We start from the raw sequence: 26,634 nt of genomic DNA on the forward strand, positions 1-26,634 counted from the left end.
GTGGGTCTCGGGTGACAGGTAAGGTGGAGGTGATATGAACCTTACTAGCCTCTCAAAGCACTTCATGATGACAGAAGTGAGTGCTACGGGGTGATAGTTTAGTTCAGTTACCTTAGCTTTCTTGGTTACAGGAACAATAGTGGACATCTTGAAGCAAGTGGGGACAACAGACTGGGATAGGGAGAGATTGAATATGTCTGTAAACATTCCAGCCAGCTGGTCTGCGAATGCTCAGAGGACGTGGCTAGGGATGCCATCTGGGCCGGCAGCCATGCGAGGGTTAACATGCTTAAATGTCTTACTCACATCGGCCATTTAGAACGAGCGCCCACAGTCCTCGGGAGCGGCCCGTGTCGGTGGCACTGTGTTATCCTCAAAGCAGACGTCGGTGTCCGCAACATGGCTGGTTTTCCCTTTGCAGTCCGCGACTGTCTGTCTCTGCACTGACCTTTTTCCCTGTTTGATTGCCTTACCCTTTGTATTCGACGATATTCCCAGTCACCTTGCCGTGGTTAAATGCGGTGTTTTGCACTTTCAGTATTGCGTGAATGCTGACATCTATCCATGTTTTTTGGTTTGGGTAGGTTTTAATAGTCACAGTAGGAACATAACCTATGCACTTCCTGATGTACTCAGACACCGTGTCAGTGTATATGTCAATGTTATTCTCAGAACCAACCCGGAACATATTCCAGTCGGCGTGATCAAAACAATCTTGAAGGATGGATTTTGATTGGTCAGACCAGCATTGAATATACCTTAGCATGGGAACTTCCTGTTTGAGTTTCTGCCTACAGGAAGGGAGGAGCAGAATGGTGATCTGATTTGCTGAAGGGAGGGCAGGGGAGGGCCTTATAGCCATCCCGGAAGGGAGAGTAACAATGGTCAAGAGTTTTTGAAGTGCGAGTACTACAGGCAATGTGTTGATAGAACTTTGGTAGCGTTTCCTCAGATTTGCTTTGTTAAAGTCCTACAATAAATGCAGCCTCAGGATATGTGGTTTCCAGTTTGCACAAAGTCCAGTGTAGTTCCTTGAGGGTCGTCGTGGTATCGGGTTGAGGGGGATTATACACAGCTGTGACGATAACCAAAGAACATTATCTTGGGAGGTAAAACAGTCGGCATTTGATGGTGAGATATTCCAGATCGGGAGAACAAAAGAACTTGAGTTTCTGTACGTTTCCACAATCACACCATGAGCAGTTAATCATGAAACATACATCTCCTCTGTTCTTCTTCCCAGAAAGCTTGTTATTCCTATCTGCACGATGTACTGAGAACCCAGCTGGCTGTATGGACAGGGACAGCATATCTGGAGAGAGATGGACTGAGAACCCAGCTGGCTGTATGGACGGGGAAAGCATATCTGGAGAGAGATGGACTGAGAACCCAGCTGGCTGTATGGACCGGGACAGTATATCCGGAGAGAGCCATAATTCCGTGAAACAGAGTATGTTAAAGTCCCTGATGTCTCTCTAGAAGCAGATCCTTGCCCTGACCTCATCTACTTTATTGTCCAGAGACAACATTAGCGAGTAATATAATCAGAAGCGGTGGATGGTGTACACACCACCTGAGTCAGACGAGAAGTCCACTTCGAATACCTTTTCTCCGCCGGTGGCATATTGGAGCAGCCTCTGGGATAAGTTAAATTGCCTTGGAGAGTACAAACAAAGGATCTAATTCGGGAAGGTGCATTTTCTGGTAGTAATGCCGGTGAGTTACCACCGCTCTGATATCCAGAAGTTATTTCCGACTGTATGTAATAACACAAAAAACGTTCAGGGCACATACTATAAGAAATAACACACAAAAAAATAAAATACTGCAAAGTTGCTAATGAGCTAGAATCAGATCTGCCATGTGTATTGGCGCCATCTTACCAAAGACACACAAACACACAGAGAGAGAGAGAGAGAGATGCAAACACACACGCACACGCACACAGATAAACACACACAGACGCACACGGAAAAACACACACACACACACACACACATGCAAAAATACATGCACACAGATGCACACACACAGATGCACAAACACGCACACAGATGCAAACTCGCACACACAAACAGATGCGCGCACACACACACACAGACGCACAAACACACAGGCACAAGCACACACACGCACAGAAACACACACAGATGCGCACACACACAGATGACGCACACACACACTACATGCACAGATGCGCACGCATACACACACAGATGAACACACACACGCACGCATACAGATGCGCACACAGATGCGTACAGACGCACACACAGACATATGCACAGACACACACACGCACAGAAACACACACACACACACATGCGCGCACACAGATGCACAAACGCTCACAGATGACACACTCGTGCGCACACACATACAGATGCACACACATGCACAGATGCACACACACGCACAGTCGCACACAGACACAGACACATGAAAAAACCTATATTCACAAACACACACTTTTACACAAACACATATGTTCACAGTAAGCTCTGTATGGAGATACATAAACTTACACACAAACACACAGTAAGCTTTGTATGGAGACACAAACTCAACACACACACATAGGAGCGGCTGACAGTAGTTGGAGTCTTAGTCAAGCCCAACTATTCACTCAGGAACAGGAGATCCCTCAGGTGGAGAGAGAAAAAGATGGAAAGAGCGAGAGAAGAAGGAGAAAGAAAATAATAACAAGTGTGATACGAGTGTGATGAAGAAATGAGGGACAAGATAGAGAATGAGGCGAGCGACAGTGATGTCATGTGTCTGGTCCAGTCTGTTGAACACAGTGATGTGTCTGGTCCAGTCTGTTGAACGCAGTGATGTGTCTGGTCCAGTCTGTTGAACACCGTGATGTGTCTGGTCCAGTCTGTTGAACACAGTGATGTGTCTGGTCCAGTCTGTTGAACACCGTGATGTGTCTGGTCCAGTCTGTTGAACACCGTGATGTGTCTGGTCCAGTCTGTTGAACACAGTGATGTGTCTGGTCCAGTCTGTTGAACACAGTGATGTGATGTATCTGGTCTAGTCTGTTGAACACAGTGATGTGATGTGTTTGGTCCAGTCTGTTGAACACCGTGATGTGTCTGGTCCAGTCTGTTGAACACAGTGATGTGTCTGGTCCAGCCTGTTGAACACAGTGATGTGATGTGCCTGGTCCAGTCTGTTGAACACAGTGTAGTGATGCGTCTGGTCCAGTCTGTTGAACACAGTGTAGTGATGCGTCTGGTCCAGTCTGTTGAACACAGTGATGTGATGTGTCTGGCCCAGCCTGTTGAACACAGTGTAGTGATGTGTCTGGTCCAGTCTATTGAATACAGTGATGTGATGTGTCTGGTCCAGTCTGTTGAACACAGTGTAGTGATGTGTCTGGTCCAGTCTGTTGAACACAGTGATGTGTCTGGTCCAGTCTATTGAACACAGTGATGTGTCTTGTCCAGTCTGTTGAACACAGTGTAGTGATGTGTCTGGTCCAGTCTGTTGAACACGGTGATGTGTCTTGTCCAGTCTGTTGAACACAGTGATGCGTCTGGTCCAGTCTGTTGAACACAGTGATGTGTCTGGTCCAGTCTGTTGAACACAGTGATGTGATGTGTCTGGCCCAGCCTGTTGAACACAGTGATGTGATGTATCTGGTCCAGTCTGTTGAACACAGTGATGTGATGTGTCTGGTCTAGTCTGTTGAACAGTGATGCGTCTGGTCCAGTCTGTTGAACAGTGATGCGTCTGGTCCAGTCTGTTGAACACAGTGATGTGTCTGGTCCAGTCTGTTGAACACAGTGATGTATCTGGTCCAGTCTGTTGAACACAGTGATGTATCTGGCCCAGCCTGTTGAACACAGTGTAGTGATGTGTCTGGTCCAGTCTATTGAACACAGTGATGTGTCTGGTCCAGTCTGTTGAACACAGTGATGTGATGTGTCTGGCCCAGCCTGTTGAACACAGTGTAGTGATGTGTCTGGTCCAGTCTATTGAACATAGTGATGTGTCTTGTGCAGTCTGTTGAACACAGTGATGTGATGTGTCTGGCCCAGCCTGTTGAACACAGTGTAGTGATGTGTCTGGTCCAGTCTGTTGAACACAGTGATGTGTCTTGTCCAGTCTGTTGAACACAGTGATGCGTCTGGTCCAGTCTGTTGAACACAGTGATGTGATGTGTCTGGCCCAGCCTGTTGAACACAGTGTAGTGATGTGTCTGGTCCAGTCTATTGAACACAGTGATGTGTCTTGTCCAGTCTGTTGAACACAGTGATGTGATGTGTCTGGCCCAGCCTTTTGAACACAGTGTAGTGATGTGTCTGGTCCAGTCTATTGAACACAGTGATGTGTCTTGTCCAGTCTGTTGAACACAGTGATGTGATGTGTCTGGCCCAGCCTGTTGAACACAGTGTAGTGATGTGTCTGGTCCAGTCTATTGAACACAGTGTAGTGATGTGTCTGGTCCAGTCTATTGAACACAGTGATGTGTCTTGTCCAGTCTGTTGAACACAGTGATGTGATGTGTCTGGCCCAGCCTGTTGAACACAGTGTAGTGATGTGTCTGGTCCAGTCTATTGAACACAGTGATGTGTCTTGTCCAGTCTGTTGAACACAGTGATGCGTCTGGTCCAGTCTGTTGAACACAGTGATGCGTCTGGTCCAGTCTGTTGAACACAGTGATGCGTCTGGTCCAGTCTGTTGAACACAGTGATGCGTCTGGTCCAGTCTGTTGAACACAGTGATGCGTCTGGTCCAGTCTGTTGAACACAGTGATGCGTCTGGTCCAGTCTGTTGAACACAGTGATGTGTCTGGTCCAGTCTGTTGAACACAGTGATGTGTCTGGTCCAGTCTGTTGAACACAGTGATGTGTCTTGTCCAGTCTGTTGAACACAGTGATGTGCCTGGTCCAGTCTGTTGAACACAGCGATGCGTCTGGTCCAGTCTGTTGAACACAGTGATGCGTCTGGTCCAGTCTGTTGAACACAGTGATGCGTCTGGTCCAGTCTGTTGAACACAGTGATGCGTCTGGTCCAGCCTGTTGAACACAGTGTAGTGATATGTCTGGTCCAGTCTGTTGAACACAGTGATGCGTCTGGTCCAGTCTGTTGAACACAGTGATGCGTCTGGTCCAGTCTGTTGAACACAGTGATGCGTCTGGTCCAGTCTGTTGAACACAGTGATGCGTCTGGTCCAGTCTGTTGAACACTGTGATGTGTCTGGTCCAGTCTGTTGAACACAGTGATGTGTCTGGTCCAGTCTGTTGAACACAGTGATGCGTCTGGTCCAGTCTGTTGAACACAGTGATGCGTCTGGTCCAGTCTGTTGAACACAGTGATGCGTCTGGTCCAGTCTGTTGAACACAGTGATGCGTCTGGTCCAGTCTGTTGAACACAGTGATGCGTCTGGTCCAGTCTGTTGAACACAGTGATGTGATGTGTCTGGCCCAGCCTGTTGAACACAGTGTAGTGATGTGTCTGGTCCAGTCTATTGAACACAGTGATGTGTCTTGTCCAGTCTGTTGAACACAGTGATGTGATGTGTCTGGCCCAGCCTGTTGAACACAGTGTAGTGATGTGTCTGGTCCAGTCTATTGAACACAGTGATGTGTCTTGTCCAGTCTGTTGAACACAGTGATGTGATGTGTCTGGCCCAGCCTGTTGAACACAGTGTAGTGATGTGTCTGGTTCAGTCTATTGAACACAGTGATGTGTCTTGTCCAGTCTGTTGAACACAGTGATGTGATGTGTCTGGCCCAGCCTGTTGAACACAGTGTAGTGATGTGTCTGGTCCAGTCTATTGAACACAGTGTAGTGATGTGTCTGGTCCAGTCTATTGAACACAGTGATGTGTCTTGTCCAGTCTGTTGAACACAGTGATGTGATGTGTCTGGCCCAGCCTGTTGAACACAGTGTAGTGATGTGTCTGGTCCAGTCTATTGAACACAGTGTAGTGATGTGTCTGGTCCAGTCTATTGAACACAGTGATGTGTCTTGTCCAGTCTGTTGAACACAGTGATGTGATGTGTCTGGCCCAGCCTGTTGAACACAGTGTAGTGATGTGTCTGGTCCAGTCTATTGAACACAGTGATGTGTCTTGTCCAGTCTGTTGAACACAGTGATGCGTCTGGTCCAGTCTGTTGAACACAGTGATGCGTCTGGTCCAGTCTGTTGAACACAGTGATGCGTCTGGTCCAGTCTGTTGAACACAGTGATGCGTCTGGTCCAGTCTGTTGAACACAGTGATGCGTCTGGTCCAGTCTGTTGAACACAGTGATGCGTCTGGTCCAGTCTGTTGAACACAGTGATGCGTCTGGTCCAGTCTGTTGAACACAGTGATGTGTCTGGTCCAGTCTGTTGAACACAGTGATGTGTCTGGTCCAGTCTGTTGAACACAGTGATGTGTCTTGTCCAGTCTGTTGAACACAGCGATGCGTCTGGTCCAGTCTGTTGAACACAGTGATACGTCTGGTCCAGTCTGTTGAACACAGTGATGCGTCTGGTCCAGTCTGTTGAACACAGTGATGTGTCTGTTCCAGCCTGTTGAACACAGTGTAGTGATATGTCTGGTCCAGTCTGTTGAACACAGTGATGCGTCTGGTCCAGTCTGTTGAACACAGTGATGTGTCTGGTCCAGTCTGTTGAACACAGTGATGCGTCTGGTCCAGTCTGTTGAACACAGTGATGCGTCTGGTCCAGTCTGTTGAACACAGTGATGTGTCTGGTCCAGTCTGTTGAACACTGTGATGCGTCTGGTCCAGTCTGTTGAACACAGTGATGCGTCTGGTCCAGTCTGTTGAACACAGTGATGCGTCTGGTCCAGTCTGTTGAACACAGTGATGCGTCTGGTCCAGTCTGTTGAACACAGTGATGCGTCTGGTCCAGTCTGTTGAACACAGTGATGCGTCTGGTCCAGTCTGTTGAACACAGTGATGCGTCTGGTCCAGTCTGTTGAACACAGTGATGCGTCTGGTCCAGTCTGTTGAACACAGTGATGCGTCTGGTCCAGTCTGTTGAACACAGTCATGTGTCTGGTCCAGTCTGTTGAACACAGGCATGTGTCTGGTCCAGTCTGTTGAACACAGTCATGTGTCTGGTCCAGTCTGTTGAACACAGTGATGTGTCTGGTCCAGCCTGTTGAACACAGTGTAGTGATGCGTCTGGTCCAGTCTGTTGAACACAGCGGTGCGTCTGGTCCAGTCTGTTGAACACAGTGATGCGTCTGATCCAGTCTGTTGAACACAGCGGTGCGTCTGGTCCAGTCTGTTGAACACAGTGATGCGTCTGGTCCAGTCTGTTGAACACAGTGATGCGTCTGGTCCAGTCTGTTGAACACAGTGATGTGTCTGGTCCAGTCTGTTGAACACTGTGATGCGTCTGGTCCAGTCTGTTGAACACAGTGATGCGTCTGGTCCAGTCTGTTGAACACAGTGATGCGTCTGGTCCAGTCTGTTGAACACAGTGATGCGTCTGGTCCAGTCTGTTGAACACAGTGATGCGTCTGGTCCAGTCTGTTGAACACAGTCATGTGTCTGGTCCAGTCTGTTGAACACAGTCATGTGTCTGGTCCAGTCTGTTGAACACAGTGATGTGTCTGGTCCAGCCTGTTGAACACAGTGTAGTGATGCGTCTGGTCCAGTCTGTTGAACACAGCGATGCGTCTGGTCCAGTCTGTTGAACACAGCGATGCGTCTGGTCCAGTCTGTTGAACACAGCGGTGCGTCTGGTCCAGTCTGTTGAACACAGCGATGCATCTGGTCCAGTCTGTTGAACACAGCGGTGCATCTGGTCCAGTCTGTTGAACACAGTGATGTTTCTGGTCCAGTCTGTTGAACACAGTGATGTGTCTGGTCCAGTCTGTTGAACACAGTGATGCGTCTGGTCCAGTCTGTTGAACACAGTGATGCGTCTGGTCCAGTCTGTTGAACACAGTCATGTGTCTGGTCCAGTCTGTTGAACACAGTGATGTGTCTGGTCCAGCCTGTTGAACACAGTGTAGTGATGCGTCTGGTCCAGTCTGTTGAACACAGCGATGCGTCTGGTCCAGTCTGTTGAACACAGTGATGCGTCTGGTCCAGTATTTTGAACACAGTGATGTGTCTGGTCCAGTCTGTTGAACACAGTGATGTGTCTGGTCCAGTCTGTTGAACACAGTGATGTGTCTGGTCCAGTCTGTTGAACACAGTGTTGTGATGTTTCTGATCCAGTCTGTTGAACACAGTGTTGTGATGTTTCTGATCCAGTCTGTTGAACACAGTGATGTGTCTGATCCAGTCTGTTGAACACAGTGATGCATCTGGTCCAGTCTGTTGAACACAGTGATGCGTCTGGTCCAGTCTGTTGAACACAGTGATGCGTCTGGTCCAGTCTGTTGAACACAGTGATGCGTCTGGTCCAGTCTGTTGAACACAGTGATGCGTCTGGTCCAGTCTGTTGAACACAGTGATGCGTCTGGTCCAGTCTGTTGAACACAGTGATGCGTCTGGTCCAGTCTGTTGAACACAGTCATGTATCTGGTCCAGTCTGTTGAACACAGTGTTGTGATGTATCTGATCCAGTCTGTTGAACACAGTGTTGTGATGTTTCTGATCCAGTCTGTTGAACACAGTGATGTGTCTGATCCAGTCTGTTGAACACAGTGATGTGTCTGGTCCAGTCTGTTGAACACAGTGATGTTTCTGGTTAAGTCTGTTTAACACAGTGATGTGATGGGTCTGGTCCAGCCTGATGAACACAGTGATGTGATGGGTCTGGTCCAGCCTGTTGAACACAGTGATGTGATGTGTCTGGTCCAGTCTGTTGAACACAGTGATGTTTCTGGTCCAGTCTGTTGAACACAGTGAAATTATGTGTCTGGTCCAGTCTGTTGAACACAGTGTAGTGATGTGTCTTGTCCAGTCTGTTGAACATAGTGATGTGTCTGGTCCAGTCTGTTGAACACAGTGATGTGTCTGGTCCAGTCTGCTGAACACAGTGATGTGTCTGGTCCAGTCTGTTGAACACAGTGAAGTGTCTGGTCCAGTCTGTTGAACACAGTGATGTGTCTGGTCCAGTCTGTTGAACACAGTGATGTGTCTGGTCCAGTCTGTTGAACACAGTGTTGTGAAGTGTCTGGTCCAGTCTGTTGAACACAGTGTTGTGAAGTGTCTGGTCCAGTCTGTTGATCACAGTGTTGTGATGTGTCTGGTCCAGTCTGTTGAACACAGTGATGTGTCTGGTCCAGCCTGTTGAACACAGTGTAGTGATGCGTCTGGTCCAGTCTGTTGAACACAGCGATGCGTCTGGTCCAGTCTGTTGAACACAGCGGTGCGTCTGGTCCAGTCTGTTGAACACAGCGATGCATCTGGTCCAGTCTGTTGAACACAGCGGTGCGTCTGGTCCAGTCTGTTGAACACAGTGATGTTTCTGGTCCAGTCTGTTGAACACAGTGATGTGTCTGGTCCAGTCTGTTGAACACAGTGATGCGTCTGGTCCAGTCTGTTGAACACAGTCATGTGTCTGGTCCAGTCTGTTGAACACAGTCATGTGTCTGGTCCAGTCTGTTGAACACAGTGATGTGTCTGGTCCAGCCTGTTGAACACAGTGTAGTGATGCGTCTGGTCCAGTCTGTTGAACACAGCGATGCGTCTGGTCCAGTCTGTTGAACACAGTGATGCGTCTGGTCCAGTATTTTGAACACAGTGATGTGTCTGGTCCAGTCTGTTGAACACAGTGATGTGTCTGGTCCAGTCTGTTGAACACAGTGTTGTGATGTTTCTGATCCAGTCTGTTGAACACAGTGTTGTGATGTTTCTGATCCAGTCTGTTGAACACAGTGATGTGTCTGATCCAGTCTGTTGAACACAGTGATGCATCTGGTCCAGTCTGTTGAACACAGTGATGCGTCTGGTCCAGTCTGTTGAACACAGTGATGCGTCTGGTCCAGTCTGTTGAACACAGTGATGCGTCTGGTCCAGTCTGTTGAACACAGTGATGCGTCTGGTCCAGTCTGTTGAACACAGTGATGCGTCTGGTCCAGTCTGTTGAACACAGTCATGTATCTGGTCCAGTCTGTTGAACACAGTGTTGTGATGTATCTGATCCAGTCTGTTGAACACAGTGTTGTGATGTTTCTGATCCAGTCTGTTGAACACAGTGATGTGTCTGATCCAGTCTGTTGAACACAGTGATGTGTCTGGTCCAGCCTCTTGAACACAGTGATGTCTGGTCTAGTCTGTTGAATACAGTGATGTGTCTGGTCTAGTCTGTTGAACACAGTGATGTGTCTGGTCCAGTCTGTTGAACACAGTGATGTGTCTGGGCCAGTCTGTTGAAAACAGTGATGTGTCTGGTCCAGTCTGTTGAACACAGTGATGTGTCTGGTCCAGTCTGTTGAACACAGTGATGTGTCTGGTCCAGTCTGTTGAACACAGTGATGTTTCTGGTTAAGTCTGTTGAACACAGTGATGTGATGGGTCTGGTCCAGCCTGATGAACACAGTGATGTGATGGGTCTGGTCCAGCCTGTTGAACACAGTGATGTGATGTGTCTGGTCCAGTCTGTTGAACACAGTGATGTTTCTGGTCCAGTCTGTTGAACACAGTGAAATTATGTGTCTGGTCCAGTCTGTTGAACACAGTGTAGTGATGTGTCTTGTCCAGTCTGTTGAACATAGTGATGTGTCTGGTCCAGTCTGTTGAACACAGTGATGTGTCTGGTCCAGTCTGCTGAACACAGTGATGTGTCTGGTCCAGTCTGTTGAACACAGTGAAGTGTCTGGTCCAGTCTGTTGAACACAGTGATGTGTCTGGTCCAGTCTGTTGAACACAGTGATGTGTCTGGTCCAGTCTGTTGAACACAGTGTTGTGAAGTGTCTGGTCCAGTCTGTTGAACACAGTGTTGTGAAGTGTCTGGTCCAGTCTGTTGATCACAGTGTTGTGATGTGTCTGGTCCAGTCTGTTGAACACAGTGTTGTGAAGTGTCTGGTCCAGTCTGTTGAACACAGTGTTGTGATTTGTCTGATCCAGTCTGTTGAACACAGTGATGTGTCTGATCCAGTCTGTTGAACACAGTGATGTGTCTGATCCAGTCTGTTGAACACAGTGATGTGTCTGGTCCAGTCTATTGAACACAGTGATGTGTCTGGTCTAGTCTGTTGAACACAGTGTAGTGATGTGTCTGGTCAAGTCTGTTGAACACAGTGATGTGTCTGGTCCAGTCTGTTGAACACAGTGATGCGTCTGGTCCAGTCTGTTGAACACAGTGATGCGTCTGGTCCAGTCTGTTGAACACAGTGATGTGTCTGGTCCAGTCTATTGAACACAGTGATGTGTCTGGTCTAGTCTGTTGAACACAGTGTAGTGATGTGTCTGGTCAAGTCTGTTGAACACAGTGATGTGTCTGGTCCAGTCTGTTGAACACAGTGATGTGTCTGGTCCAGTCTGTTGAACACAGTGATGTGTCTGGTCCAGTCTGTTGAACACAGTGTTGTGAAGTGTCTGGTCCAGTCTGTTGATCACAGTGTTGTGATGTGTCTGGTCCAGTCTGTTGAACACAGTGTTGTGAAGTGTCTGGTCCAGTCTGTTGAACACAGTGTAGTGATGTGTCTGGTCCAGTCTGTGGAACACAGTGATGTAATGTGTCTGGTCTAGTCTGTTGAACACAGTGATGTAATGTGTCTGGTCTAGTCTGTTGAACACAGTGATGTGTCTGGTTCAGTCTGTTGAACAAAGTGATGTATCTGGTTAAGTCTGTTGAACACAGTGATGTGTCTGGTCCAGTCTGTTGAACACAGTGATGTGTCTGGTTAAGTCTGTTGAACACAGTGATGTGTCTGGTTAAGTCTGTTGAACACAGTGATGTTTCTGGTCCAGTCTGTTGAACACAGTGATGTGATGTGTCTGGTCCAGCCTGTTGAACACAGTGATGTGATGTGTCTGGTCCAGTCTGTTGAACACAGTGATGTTTCTGGTCCAGTCTGTTGAACACAGTGTAGTGATGTGTCTGGTCCAGTCTGTTGAACATAGTGATGTGTCTGGTCCAGTCTGTTGAACACAGTGATGTGTCTGGTCCAGTCTGTTGAACACAGTGATGTGTCTGGTCCAGACTGTTGAACACAGTGATGTGTCTGGTCCAGTCTGTTGAACACAGTGAAGTGTCTGGTCCAGTCTGTTGAACACAGTGATGTGTCTGGTCCAGTCTGTTGACCACAGTGATGTGTCTGGTCCAGTCTGTTGAACACAGTGATGTGTTTGATCCAGTCTGTTGAACACAGTGATGTGTCTGGTCCAGTCTGTTGAACACAGTGATGTGTCTGGTCCAGTCTGTTGAACACAATGATGTGATGTGTCTGGTCTAGTCTGTTGAACACAGTGTAGTGATGTGTCTGGTCCAGTCTGTTGAACATAGTGATGTGTCTGGTCCAGTCTGTTGAACACAGTGATGTGTCTGGTCCAGTCTGTTGAACACAGTGATGTGTCTGGTCCAGTCTGTTGAACACAGTGATGTGTCTGGTCCAGTCTGTTGAACACAATGATGTGATGTGTCTGGTCTAGTCTGTTGAACACAATGATGTGATGTGTCTGGTCTAGTCTGTTGAACACAGTGATGTGTCTGGTCCAGTCTGTTGAACACAATGCTGTGATGTGTCTGGTCTAGTCTGTTGAACACAATGATGTGATGTGTCTGGTCTAGTCTGTTGAACACAATGATGTGATGTGTCTGGTCTAGTCTGTTGAACACAGTGATGTGTCTGGTCCAGTCTGTTGAACAGAGTGATGAGTCTGGTCCAGCCTGTTGAACAGAGTGATGAGTCTGGTCCAGTCTGTTGAACACAGTGATGTGTCTGGTCCAGTCTGTTGAACACAGTGATGCGTCTGGTCCAGTCTGTTGAACAAAGTGATGCGTCTGGTCTAATCTGTTGAGCACAGTGTAGTGATGTGTCTGGTCCAGTCTGTGGAACACAGTGTATGTAATGTGTCTGGTCTAGTCTGTTGAACACAGTGATGTAATGTGTCTGGTCTAGTCTGTTGAACACAGTGATGTGTCTGGTCTAGTCTGTTGAACACAGTGATGTGTCTGGTTCAGTCTGTTGAACAAAGTGATGTGTCTGGTTCAGTCTGTTGAACACAGTGTTGTGTCTGGTCCAGTCTGTTAAACACAGGAATATGATGTGTCTGGTCTAGTCTGTTGAACACAGTGTAGTGATGTGTCTGGTCCAGTCTGTTGAACATAGTGATGTGTCTGGTCCAGTCTGTTGAACACAGTGATGTGTCTGGTCCAGTCTGTTGAACACAGTGATGTGTCTGGTCCAGTCTGTTGAACACAGTGATGTGTCTGGTCCAGTCTGTTGAACACAATGATGTGATGTGTCTGGTCTAGTCTGTTGAACACAATGATGTGATGTGTCTGGTCTAGTCTGTTGAACACAGTGATGTGTCTGGTTCAGTCTGTTGAACAAAGTGATGTATCTGGTTAAGTCTGTTGAACACAGTGATGTGTCTGGTCCAGTCTGTTAAACACAGGAATATGATGTGTCTGGTCTAGTCTGTTGAACACAGTGTAGTGATGTGTCTGGTCCAGTCTGTTGAACATAGTGATGTGTCTGGTCCAGTCTGTTGAACACAGTGATGTGTCTGGTCCAGTCTGTTGAACACAGTGATGTGTCTGGTCCAGTCTGTTGACCACAGTGATGTGTCTGGTCCAGTCTGTTGAACACAGTGATGTGTTTGATCCAGTCTGTTGAACACAGTGATGTGTCTGGTCCAGTCTGTTGAACACAGTGATGTGTCTGGTCCAGTCTGTTGAACACAATGATGTGATGTGTCTGGTCTAGTCTGTTGAACACAGTGTAGTGATGTGTCTGGTCCAGTCTGTTGAACATAGTGATGTGTCTGGTCCAGTCTGTTGAACACAGTGATGTGTCTGGTCCAGTCTGTTGAACACAGTGATGTGTCTGGTCCAGTCTGTTGAACACAGTGATGTGTCTGGTCCAGTCTGTTGAACACAATGATGTGATGTGTCTGGTCTAGTCTGTTGAACACAATGATGTGATGTGTCTGGTCTAGTCTGTTGAACACAGTGATGTGTCTGGTCCAGTCTGTTGAACACAATGCTGTGATGTGTCTGGTCTAGTCTGTTGAACACAATGATGTGATGTGTCTGGTCTAGTCTGTTGAACACAATGATGTGATGTGTCTGGTCTAGTCTGTTGAACACAGTGATGTGTCTGGTCCAGTCTGTTGAACAGAGTGATGAGTCTGGTCCAGCCTGTTGAACAGAGTGATGAGTCTGGTCCAGTCTGTTGAACACAGTGATGTGTCTGGTCCAGTCTGTTGAACACAGTGATGCGTCTGGTCCAGTCTGTTGAACACAGTGATGTCTGGTCTAATCTGTTGAGCACAGTGTAGTGATGTGTCTGGTCCAGTCTGTGGAACACAGTGATGTAATGTGTCTGGTCTAGTCTGTTGAACACAGTGATGTAATGTGTCTGGTCTAGTCTGTTGAACACAGTGATGTGTCTGGTCTAGTCTGTTGAACACAGTGATGTGTCTGGTTCAGTCTGTTGAACAAAGTGATGTGTCTGGTTTAGTCTGTTGAACACAGTGTTGTGTCTGGTCCAGTCTGTTAAACACAGGAATATGATGTGTCTGGTCTAGTCTGTTGAACACAGTGTAGTGATGTGTCTGGTCCAGTCTGTTGAACATAGTGATGTGTCTGGTCCAGTCTGTTGAACACAGTGATGTGTCTGGTCCAGTCTGTTGAACACAGTGATGTGTCTGGTCCAGTCTGTTGAACACAGTGATGTGTCTGGTCCAGTCTGTTGAACACAATGATGTGATGTGTCTGGTCTAGTCTGTTGAACACAATGATGTGATGTGTCTGGTCTAGTCTGTTGAACACAGTGATGTGTCTGGTTCAGTCTGTTGAACAAAGTGATGTATCTGGTTAAGTCTGTTGAACACAGTGATGTGTCTGGTCCAGTCTGTTAAACACAGGAATATGATGTGTCTGGTCTAGTCTGTTGAACACAGTGTAGTGATGTGTCTGGTCCAGTCTGTTGAACATAGTGATGTGTCTGGTCCAGTCTGTTGAACACAGTGATGTGTCTGGTCCAGTCTGTTGAACACAGTGATGTGTCTGGTCCAGTCTGTTGAACACAGTGATGTGTCTGGTCCAGTCTGTTGAACACAATGATGTGATGTGTCTGGTCCAGTCTGTTGAACACAATGATGTGATGTGTCTGGTCTAGTCTGTTGAACACAGTGTAGTGATGTGTCTGGTCCAGTCTGTTGAACACAGTGATGTGTCTGGTCCAGTCTGTTGAACACAATGCTGTGATGTGTCTGGTCTAGTCTGTTGAACACAATGATGTGATGTGTCTGGTCTAGTCTGTTGAACACAATGATGTGATGTGTCTGGTCTAGTCTGTTGAACACAGTGTAGTGATGTGTCTGGTCCCGTCTGTAGAACACAGTGATGTGTCTGGTCCAGTCTGTTGAACAGAGTGATGAGTCTGGTCCAGCCTGTTGAACAGAGTGATGAGTCTGGTCCAGTCTGTTGAACACAGTGATGTGTCTGGTCCAGTCTGTTGAACACAGTGATGTGTCTGGTCTAGTCTGTTGAACACAGTGATGTGATGTGTCTGGTCCAGTCTGTTGAACACAGTGATGTGTCTGGTCCAGTCTGTTGAACAAAGTGATGTATCTGGTTAAGTCTGTTGAAAACAGTGATGTGTCTGGTCCAGTCTGTTGAACACAGTGATGTGTCTGGTTAAGTCTGTTGAACACAGTGATGTTTCTGGTCCAGTCTGTTGAACACAGTGATGTGATGTGTCTGGTCCAGCCTGTTGAACACAGTGATGTGATGTGTCTGGTCCAGTCTGTTGAACACAGTGATGTTTCTGGTCCAGTCTGTTGAACACAGTGTAGTGATGTGTCTGGTCCAGTCTGTTGAACATAGTGATGTGTCTGGTCCAGTCTGTTGAACACAGTGATGTGTCTGGTCCAGTCTGTTGAACACAGTGATGTGTCTGGTCCAGACTGTTGAACACAGTGATGTGTCTGGTCCAGACTGTTGAACACAGTGAAGTGTCTGGTCCAGTCTGTTGAACACAGTGATGTGTCTGGTCCAGTCTGTTGAACACAGTGAAGTGTCTGGTCCAGTCTGTTGACCACAGTGATGTGTCTGGTCCAGTCTGTTGACCACAGTGATGTGTCTGGTCCAGTCTGTTGAACACAGTGATGTGTCTGATCCAGTCTGTTGAACACAGTGATGTGTCTGGTCTAGTCTGTTGAACACATTGTAGTGATGTGTCTGGTCCAGTCTGTTGAACACAGTGATGTCTGGTCTAATCTGTTGAACACAGTGTAGTGATGTGTCTGGTCCAGTCTGTGGAACACAGTGATGTAATGTGTCTGGTCTAGTCTGTTGAACACAGTGATGTGTCTGGTCTAGTCTGTTGAACACAGTGATGTGTCTGGTCTAGTCTGTTGAACACAGTGATGTGTCTGGTCCAGTCTGTTGAACACAGTGATGTGTCTGGTCCAGTCTGTTGAACACAGTGATGTGTCTGGTCCAGTCTGTTGAACACAGTGATGTGTCTGGTCCAGTCTGTTGAACACAGTGATGTGTCTGGTCCAGTCTGTTGAACACAGTGATGTGTCTGGTCCAGTCTGTTGAACACAGTGATGTGTCTGGTCCAGTCTGTTGAACACAGTGATGTGTCTGGTCCAGTCTGTTGAACACAGTGATGTGTCTGGTCCAGTCTGTTGAACACAGTGTTGTGAAATGTCTGGTCCAGTCTGTTGAACACAGTGTTGTGATGTGTCTGATCCAGTCTGTTGAACACAGTGTTGTGATGTGTCTGATCCAGTCTGTTGAACACAGTGATGTGTCTGATCCAGTCTGTTGAACACAGTGATGTGTCTGATCCAGTCTGTTGAACACAGTGATGTGTCTGATCCAGTCTGTTGAACACAGTGATGTGTCTGGTCTAGTCTGTTGAACACAGTGTAGTGATGTGTCTGGTCAAGTCTGTTGAACACAGTGATGTGTCTGGTCTAGTCTGTTGAACACAGTGTAGTGATGTGTCTGGTCCAGTCTGTTGAACACAGTGATGTGTCTGGTCCAGTCTGTTGAACACAGTGATGCGTCTGGTCCAGTCTGTTGAACACAGTGATGTCTGGTCTAATCTGTTGAACACAGTGTAGTGATGTGTCTGGTCCAGTCTGTGGAACACAGTGATGTAATGTGTCTGGTCTAGTCTGTTGAACACAGTGATGTGTCTGGTCTAGTCTGTTGAACAAAGTGATGTGTCTGGTTCAGTCTGTTGAACAAAGTGATGTATCTGGTTAAGTCTGTTGAACACAGTGATGTGTCTGGTCCCGTCTGTTAAACACAGGGATATGATGTGTCTGGTCTAGTCTGTTGAACACAGTGTAGTGATGTGTCTGGTCCAGTCTGTTGAACACAGTGTAGTGATGTGTCTGGTCCAGTCTGTTGAACACAGTGATGTGTCTGGTCCAGTCTGTTGAACACAGTGATGTGTCTGGTCCAGTCTGTTGAACACAATGATGTGATGTGTCTGGTCTAGTCTGTTGTACACAGTGTAGTGATGTGTCTGGTCCCGTCTGTTGTACACAGTGTAGTGATGTGTCTGGTCCCGTCTGTTGAACACAGTGATGTGTCTGGTCCAGTCTGTTGAACACAGTGATGTGTCTGGTCCAGTCTGTTGAACACAATGCTGTGATCTGTCTGGTCTAGTCTGTTGAACACAATGATGTGATGTGTCTGGTCTAGTCTGTTGAACACAGTGTAGTGATGTGTCTGGTCCCGTCTGTAGAACACAGTGATGTGTCTGGTCCAGTCTGTTGAACAGAGTGATGAGTCTGGTCCAGCCTGTTGAACACAGTGATGTGTCTGGTCCAGTCTGTTGAACACAGTGATGTGTCTGGTCCAGTCTGTTGAACACAGTGATGTGTCTGGTCCAGTCTGTTGAACACAGTGATGTGTCTGGTCCAGTCTGTTGAACACAGTGATGTGTCTGGTCCAGTCTGTTGAACACAGTGATGTGTCTGGTCCAGTCTGTTGAACACAGTGATGTGTCTGGTCCAGTCTGTTGAACACAGTGATGTGTCTGGTCCAGTCTGTTGAACACAGTGATGTGTCTGGTCCAGTCTGTTGAACACAGTGATGTGTCTGGTCCAGTCTGTTGAACACAGTGATGTGTCTGGTCCAGTCTGTTGAACACAGTGATGTGTCTGGTCCAGTCTGTTGAACACAGTGATGTGTCTGGTCCAGTCTGTTGAACACAGTGATGTGTCTGGTCCAGTCTGTTGAACACAGTGATGTGTCTGGTCCAGTCTGTTGAACACAGTGATGTGTCTGGTCCAGTCTGTTGAACACAGTGTTGTGATGTGTCTGATCCAGTCTGTTGAGCACAGTGATGTGTCTGGTCCAGCCTGTTGAACACAGTGATGTGATGTGTCTGGTCCAGTCTGTTGAACACAGTGATGTGATATGTCTTGTCCAGTCTGTTGAACACAGTGATGTGTCTGGTCCAGTCTGTTGAACACAGTGATGTGTCTGGTCCAGTCTGTTGAACACAGTGATGTGTCTGGTCCAGTCTGTTGAACACAGTGATGTGTCTGATCCAGTCTGTTGAACACAGTGATGTGTCTGGTCCAGTCTGTTGAACACAGTGATGTGTCTGGTCCAGTCTGTTGAACACAGTGATGTGTCTGGTCCAGTCTGTTGAACACAGTGATGCGTCTGGTTCAGTCTGTTGAACACAGTGATGTGATGTGTCTGGTCCAGTCTGTTGAACACAGTGATGTGATGTGTCTGGTCCAGTCTGTTGAACACAGTGATGTGATGTGTCTGGTCTAGTCTGTCGAACACAGTGTTGTGTCTGGTCCAGTCTGTTGAACACAGTGATGTGTCTGGTTCAGTCTGTTGAACACAGTGATGTGATGTGTCTGGTCCAGTCTGTTGAACACAGTGATGTGATGTGTCTGGTCCAGTCTGTTGAACACAGTGATGTGATGTGTCTGGTCTAGTCTGTTGAACACAGTGATGTGATGTGTCTTGTCTCGTCTGTTGAACACAGTGTTGTGATGTGTCTGGTCCAGTCTGTTGAACACAGTGATGTGTCTGGTTCAGTCTGTTGAACACAGTGATGTGATGTGTCTGGTCCAGTCTGTTGAACACAGTGATGTGATGTGTCTGGTCCAGTCTGTTGAACACAGTGATGTGATGTGTCTGGTCTAGTCTGTCGAACACAGTGTTGTGTCTGGTCCAGTCTGTTGAACACAGTGTTGTGTCTGGTCCAGTCTGTTGAACACAGTGATGTGTCTGGTCCAGTCTGTTGAACACAGTGATGTGTCTGGTCCAGTCTGTTGAACACAGTGATGTGCCTGGTCCAGTCTGTTGAACACAGTGATGTGTCTGGTCCAGTCTGTTAAACAGTGTTGTGATGTGTCTGGTCCAGTCTGTTGAACACAATTATGTGATGTGTCTGGTTCAGTCTGTTGGACACAGTGATGTGATGTGTCTGGTCCAGTCTGTTGAACACAGTGTTTTGATGTGTCTGGTCCAGTCTGTTGAACACAGTGTTTTGATGTGTCTGGTCCAGCCTGTTGAACACAGTGATGTGTCTGGGCCAGCCTGTTGAACACAGTGATGTGTCTGGTCCAGTCTGTTGAACACAGTGATGTGTCTGGTCCAGTCTGTTGAACACAGTGATGTGTCTGGTCCAGTCTGTTGAACACAATGATGTGATGTGTCTGGTCCAGTCTGTTGAACACAATGATGTGATGTGTCTGGTCTAATCTGTTGTACACAGTGTTGTGATGTGTCTGGTCCAGTCTGTTGAACACAGTGATGTGTCTGGTTAGGTCTGTTGAACACAGTGATGTGATGTGTCTGGTCCAGTCTGTTGAACACAGTGTTTTGATGTGTCTGGTCCAGTCTGTTGAACACAGTGATGTGTCTGGTCCAGTCTGTTGAACACAGTGATGTGTCTGGTCCAGTCTGTTGAACACAGTGATGTGTCTGGTCCAGTCTGTTGAACACAGTGATGTGTCTGGTCCAGTCTGTTGAACACAATGATGTGATGTGTCTGGTCCAGTCTGTTGAACACAATGATGTGATGTGTCTGGTCTAGTCTGTTGAACACAATGATGTGATGTGTCTGGTCTAGTCTGTTGAACACAGTGATGTGTCTGGTCCAGTCTGTTGAACACAGTGATGTGATGTGTCTGGTCTAGTCTGTTGAACACAGTGATGTGTCTGGTCCAGTCTGTTGAACACAGTGATGTGATGTGTCTGGTCTAGTCTGTTGAACACAGTGATGTGTCTGGTCCAGTCTGTTGAACACAGTGATGTGTCTGGTCCAGTCTGTTGAACATAGTGTTGTGATGTGTCTGGTCCAGTCTGTTGAACACAGTGTTTGACACATCACATGTGTTGTCTCTGAGAGGGAGGAAAGATACACGTTAACCTCTGACCAACTACAACAAGCAGCAACAGAGAAACTTCACATCTTCCCCTCCACTACACACACACACACACACACACACACACACACACGCTTGCCGTGAAGCCCCAGTCTCTCTATAAGAGCTGGGAGAACATTTACCTTCTCTCATTTTCCCAAGGTCACCTTGAAGGTTTTCTACTGGCTGACTAAGAAACGTCTCCCTTCACTGAAGCACAGACCACAATATGTACTCCTTTGAAATGGTTTTTCTTTGTGTGTGTAAGCACCTGTGTGTGTGTGTGTGTGTGTGTGTGTGTGTGTGTGTGTGTGTGTGTGTTTGTGTGTGTGTGTGTCCAGTATGTTATTACTCTTGTTCTGTCTGCTGTGCTGGTAGGCCCGGGGTCTGTACATGGCTGTCTCTCTGTACAAGCTGTCCAGGTCCTGTCTCCAGCTGCCAGGGTTGAGGTGGCGGAGGAGCTGCTCCACTGTGTTGAAGGATGCTATGGTCTGGTCCAACGCTGCTGCTGTCAGAGGAACATCAGTCACCGCTGGAGCCAACACTGACAGACTGTCCTCCTGGATGAGGGGTGGAGAAGGAGGAGGGGGTCAAAAGTTCTGAGCAGGGACACAAGGTCTTCTTTAGTCTTTGAGAGCCTTCTAGTGTGTCTGTCTGTGTGTGAGTCTATGGAATGCTCAGCACCAGTATCTGAGCTGCCCTCTGACTGTGCATGTGAAAGGTTTACAAAGGTCAGGGGACAACCTTGACCTTTTAAAATCAGCCTAACGACTGGGCACTAGAGCCCTCTATCTGTCTCCAGGCTGGGACCAGGAGTTTATCCTGCTGCTGATCAGGAGGGTTAGGGGGTCTGACAAAGGGGCTGTGAGGTTCAAACACAGGTAGGTGTGTGTGTGTGTGTTTGTGTTGAGCATGCTTGCATGTCCAACTCACCATCAGGGTCACAGCCTCCCAGTTAGTCTTCGATGCTGTAGGAAGAGAATCATCCTGGAGGAAGGAAGGAGAGAGAGAATGAAGGAGTGGGATTTGGGTTATTCTGGTGCGTTTACATAACTCCTGTCAGAACATCAGGATAATCCCTGGTTGAATTCCAGGTGATGGTATCGGGGGCTGGTCAGGACTTGTCTGTCTGTGTTGGATTAGCATTCATCTGTCTAACATTGTGCTAATGGGAGTTTGTCACAAAGCTGCTGAGAAAGGTTCACAGACAGTCCCTAATGGTTGAGCAGTGTTCCTCTCTTGGGCCCAGATTCACACAACACTTCTTACACAATAACTTAACCTCTACGGGATCTGTGACCCCCCGCCTCCCCCCATGGGACAGTTGAGCTAAAGTGCGCTAATGTGATTAGCATGAGGTTGGAAGTAACAAGAACATTTCCCAGGACATAGACATATCTGATATGGGCAGAACGCTTAAATTATTATTAATCTAACTGCACTGTCCAATTTACAGTAGCTATTACAGTGAAATAATGCTATATTATATTGTTTGAGGAGAGTGCACAGTTATGAACTTGAAAATGTATCAATAAACCAATTAGGCACATTTGGGCAGACTTGATACAACATTTTGAACAGAACTGCAATGGTTCATTGGATCAGTCTAAAACTTTGCACATACACTTCTGCTGTCTAGAGGCCGAAATCTAAATTGCACCCAAACTGGAATAATACATTGTGGCCTTTCGCTTGCATTTCATTATTATATTTTACCAGATCTAATGTGTTATCCTCTCTTGGGTACGTGAGACGTTAGCGTCCCACCTCTTCAACAGCCAGTGAAACTGCTGGGCGCCAAATTCAAATACAGAAATACTCATTATAAGAATTCAGAAAACAAAACATATTTTATATATGTTTAAAGATGAACTTCTTGTGAATCCAGCCACGGTGTCAGATTTAAAAAATGCTTTACGGCGAAAGCATACCTTACGATTATTTGAGAACATAGCCCACTAGACAAATCATTACAAACAGTAACCAGCCAAGTAGAACAGTTACACAAGTCAGAAATAGAGATACAATTAATCCCTTACCTTTGATGATCTTCATATGGTTGCACTCAGCAGACATTCATTTACTCAATAAATGTTCCTTTTGTTCGATAAAGTCTCTTTATATCCAAAAACCTCAGTTTTGTTCGCGCATTTTCTTCAGTAATCCACAGGCTCAAACGCAGTCAAAACAGGCAGACAAAAAAATCTAAATTGTATCCGTAAAGTTCATAGAAACATGTCAAACGATGTTTATATTCAATCCTCAGGTTGTTTTTAGCCTAAAGAATCGATAATATTTCAACCGGACAATAACGTTGTCAATTTAAAAGGTAAACAAGAAAGGCACTCTCTCGGTCTCGCGCATGAAAAAGCTCTGTGACACTTTAGGGTCCACTCATTCAGACTGCTCTTACTTCCTCATTTTTCAGAATACAAGCCTGAAACAATTTCTAAAGACTGTTGACATCTAGTGGAAGGCATAGAAATTGCAATTTGAGTCCTAAGTTAATGGACACTGTAATGGCATTGAATAGAAAACTACAAAACCAAAAAAAGAAATACTTCCTGAATGGATTTTTCTCAGATTTTCACCTGCCAAATCAGTTCTGTTATACTCACAGACACTATTTTAACAGTTTTGGAAACTTTAGAGTGTTTTCTATCCAAATCTACCAGTTATATGCGTATCATATATTCTGGGACCAAGAAGCAGGCAGTTTAATTTGGGCATGCATTTCATCCAAAATTTCGAATGCTGCCCCCTACCCTAGAGAAGTTAAATTCTCCGACATTAATTTTACATTTCCACAAACTTCAAAGTATTTTCTTTCAAATGGTATCATGAATATGCATATCCTTGCTTCAGGTCCTGATCTACAGGCAGTTAGATTTGGGTATGTCCTTTTAGGCGAAAATTGGAGAAAAAAAGGGTCTGATCCTTAACGGTTTAAGAAGCTTCTTAAGAAAAAATGTATAAATTCATAAGATCGTTCGTAAGTGCAATTCCTCAACAATATCTTAAGATTTAATGATTTTCTTACAAACTTCTCAAATATCTTCGGTTCTAAAAACAAGTTATTGGGTTTAAAATAATCAATACTGAAACTTGCAGATGAAGTTTGTGAGTGAATTAAACATGTTCAATTGCTTTCACGAGCTTTTTCTCTCACTGCCCTGAGTTTAAGACAAGGGTTTAGCCATCTTGGATTAAGAACATCTGCAAGAACAAATCCAAAAGCTTAATTTTCAAGAATGTAATTCCTTCTTAACTGTTGGCTTAAGGAGAAACATAAGAAATAACGCAAGAACATTTCCAATAAATTTGAGGAATAACAACTTAACTTTATTCATAAGTCTATAGTGAAGAACAAAATAACAGTTAAGAAGAAATGTGTTCTTAAGAAGGTTTTGTGAATCTGGGCCCTGTCCTCCTCACAGACCCCTTCATCAGACACAGAGAGATGAAGTGCTCTATGTAGAGGAGAGATACCACACTCACTGTTTGTGAAAAGTGACTTGTGAACACACCCCTTGCAGATGTGCAACTGCCGCTGGTTGATATTCTATGTAATGGGTAAAGGCTCTCCTAAAAACACACTCTGCAGTTCATAGAGCCTGTATACTTCAGCTCTGTTAAGTTCATAGTGAACCTGAGGGAACAACTATACATCTGCATAACATGCAGTCTGAACCCACTTAAAAACTATGTGTACTCTGTGTGTGTGTGTGTGTGTGTTCATGTTATGTATGAGTCTGCAAATGCATGTGTGTGTGTTATACTGTATTTGTGCATGCTGTGTGTGTGTGTGTGTGTGTCTATATTATGCCTGAGCCTTTGAATGTATGTGTGGGTGTGTCATATGAAATCAGAGATGACTTAAAAAGTTTAGTGACTAATATTTTGTTTTATAGCATCCGTTTCTCGTGTGCAACCCACAGATACACACTGTGTTTTGACAGGAATCCCTCTGACTTCACACACAGCTGGGGTATTGAGCTTCGACTTCCTCATTGCTATGAGGCTCATACATGAGTAGTGTGTGTGTGTGTGGCCCCTGCAGCAGCCCCAGATGTGTATCTCAGTTAGCATCTGACCGTATTAGGCAATAAGCCGTCAGATTCAGTAAACTGTCCCACAGTCCTGTGCTTCAGAGGGGAATGCAGGGACAGCTGGGCTAAAGCCACACACGCACCTGGGACTTTTAATAGGGAGAACAGTTTACAGTGCCTTAAGAGAGCAGGTCAACAGGGACACGAAACCATGTCTGGTAGCTGGGAGAGTCGTGGCAGATTAGACTAGGTCCTCCTGGGTAGAAACGTTTTCAGATGGTCACAGGGTAAGAAGGGAAGTAGTGCTTTCAGGGTGAAACAACAAATAAGAGATATTGCAATAAAAATGTGTATTGCCATAATTGACTTGTGTTTCCATGCACCTGCTACTAATAATGTGTCTGTAACACTTCCTCTCAGACATGTTCTTTCTGTAGGAGATTAATGGTATCGCTTTGCCACAGACAGTGTTGGTTTCTGGGAATATCTATTTATGTATTTATGGGAAAACCTCAATGGGTTCCAGAATAGCTGCAGAGCCTGGCAACATCTGGGAGTCTCCGGGAACAGAGTAGAGTTCCTGGATCATATTCCTGCCTGGATGGATCTGCTGTTCAGAGGAACTCCACAATTGTTTTATCTAAGCAAGTCAGTTAAGAAAAAAAGTATTATTTACAATGACTGCCTACACCAGCCAAACCCGGACAATGCTGGGCCAATTGCGCGCCAACCTATGAGACTCCCAATCACGGCCGGTTGTGAGACAGCCTGGAATCGAACCAGGGTGTCTGTAGTAACACCTCTAGCACTGAGATGCAGTGCCTTAGACTGCTGCGCCACTCAGGAGCCTAAATTCACTGAGCCTGAATCACTGGTTCTAGAGGATTCCTCGTTAAGAAAAGCACTACAGCATTCAGTCATGGTCATGTTATTGCATTGTGTTGTTGTGTATGCGTGTGCATGTGCATGTGCGTGTACATGTGTGTGAACAGTGCATTCGGAACGTATTCAGACCTCTTGACTTTTTCCACATTTTCTTGCGTTACAGCCTTTTTCCAAAATTGATGAATTTTTTCCCCCATCATCAATCTACACACAATACTCCATAATGGAAATAGCCCATAATATTTGAAATATGACATTTACATAAGTATTCAGACCCTTTACTCAGTACTTTGTTGAAGCACCTTTGGCAGCGATTAAAGCCTCGAGTCTTGGGTATGACACTACAAGCTTGGCACACCTGTATTTGGGGAGTTTCTCCCATTCTCCTCTGCAGATACTCTCAAGCTCTGTCAGGTTGGATGGGGAGCGTTGCTGCACAGCTATTTTCAGATCTCTCCAGAGATGTTCGAAGAGGTTCAAGTCCGTGCTCTGGCTGGGCCACTCAAGAACATTCAGAGTCTTGTCCCGAATCCACTTCTGCGTTGTCTTGGCTGTGTGCTTAGGGTTGTTGTCCTGGTGGGAGCAGGTTTTCATCAATGGTCTCTCTGTACTTTGCTCCGATCATCTTTTCCTCAATTCTGACTAGTCTTCGAGTCCCTACCGCTGAAAAAAATCCCCACAACATGATGCTGCCACCACCATGCTTCACCGTAGGGATGATGCCAGGTTTCCTCCAGATGTGACGCTTGGCATTCAGGCCAAAGAGTTCAATCTTGGTTTCATCAGACAAGAGAATCTTGTTTCTCATTGTCTGAGAGTCTTTAGGTGCCTTTTGGCAAACTCCAAGCAGGCTGTCATGTGCCTTTTACTGAGGAGTGGCTTCCATCTGGCCACTCTGCCATAAAGGCCTGATTGGTGAAGTGCGGCAGAGATGGTCGTCCTTCTGGATCTCCCATCTCCACACAGGAACTCTGGAGCTCAGTCAGAGTGACCATCGGGTCTTTGTCACCTCCCTGACCAATGTGCTTCTCCCCCGATTGCTCAGTTTGGACGGGTGGCCAGCTCTAAGAAGAGTCTTGGTGGTTCCAAACTTCTTCCATGTAAGAATAAATGGGGCCACTGTGTTCTTGGGGACCTTCAATGATGCAGACATTTTTTGAAACCCTTCCCCGGATCTGTGCCTCGACATAATCCTGTCTCAGAGCTCTGCGAACATTTGCATCAACCACATGGCTTGG

General features: G+C 46.3%; 1 protein-coding gene across 2 annotated transcripts in view; it reads right to left on the reverse strand.

The window, feature by feature from the left end:
* The window catches only part of LOC139548271 (platelet-derived growth factor D-like), a 69,696-nt gene that overhangs the window by 6,895 nt on the left and 36,167 nt on the right, over positions 1-26,634 (reverse strand). For both annotated transcript variants that reach the window (XM_071357836.1, XM_071357835.1), the window contains 2 exons: positions 21,396-21,449; positions 20,815-21,022 (listed from right to left, as the gene is read on the reverse strand). In XM_071357836.1, coding sequence (XP_071213937.1) covers positions 20,815-21,022; positions 21,396-21,449 — 262 coding nt within the window. The remainder of the gene's footprint in view (positions 1-20,814; positions 21,023-21,395; positions 21,450-26,634) is intronic.

Source organism: Salvelinus alpinus, chromosome 21, assembly GCF_045679555.1.
Source record: "Salvelinus alpinus chromosome 21, SLU_Salpinus.1, whole genome shotgun sequence".
NCBI lineage: Eukaryota > Metazoa > Chordata > Actinopteri > Salmoniformes > Salmonidae > Salvelinus > Salvelinus alpinus.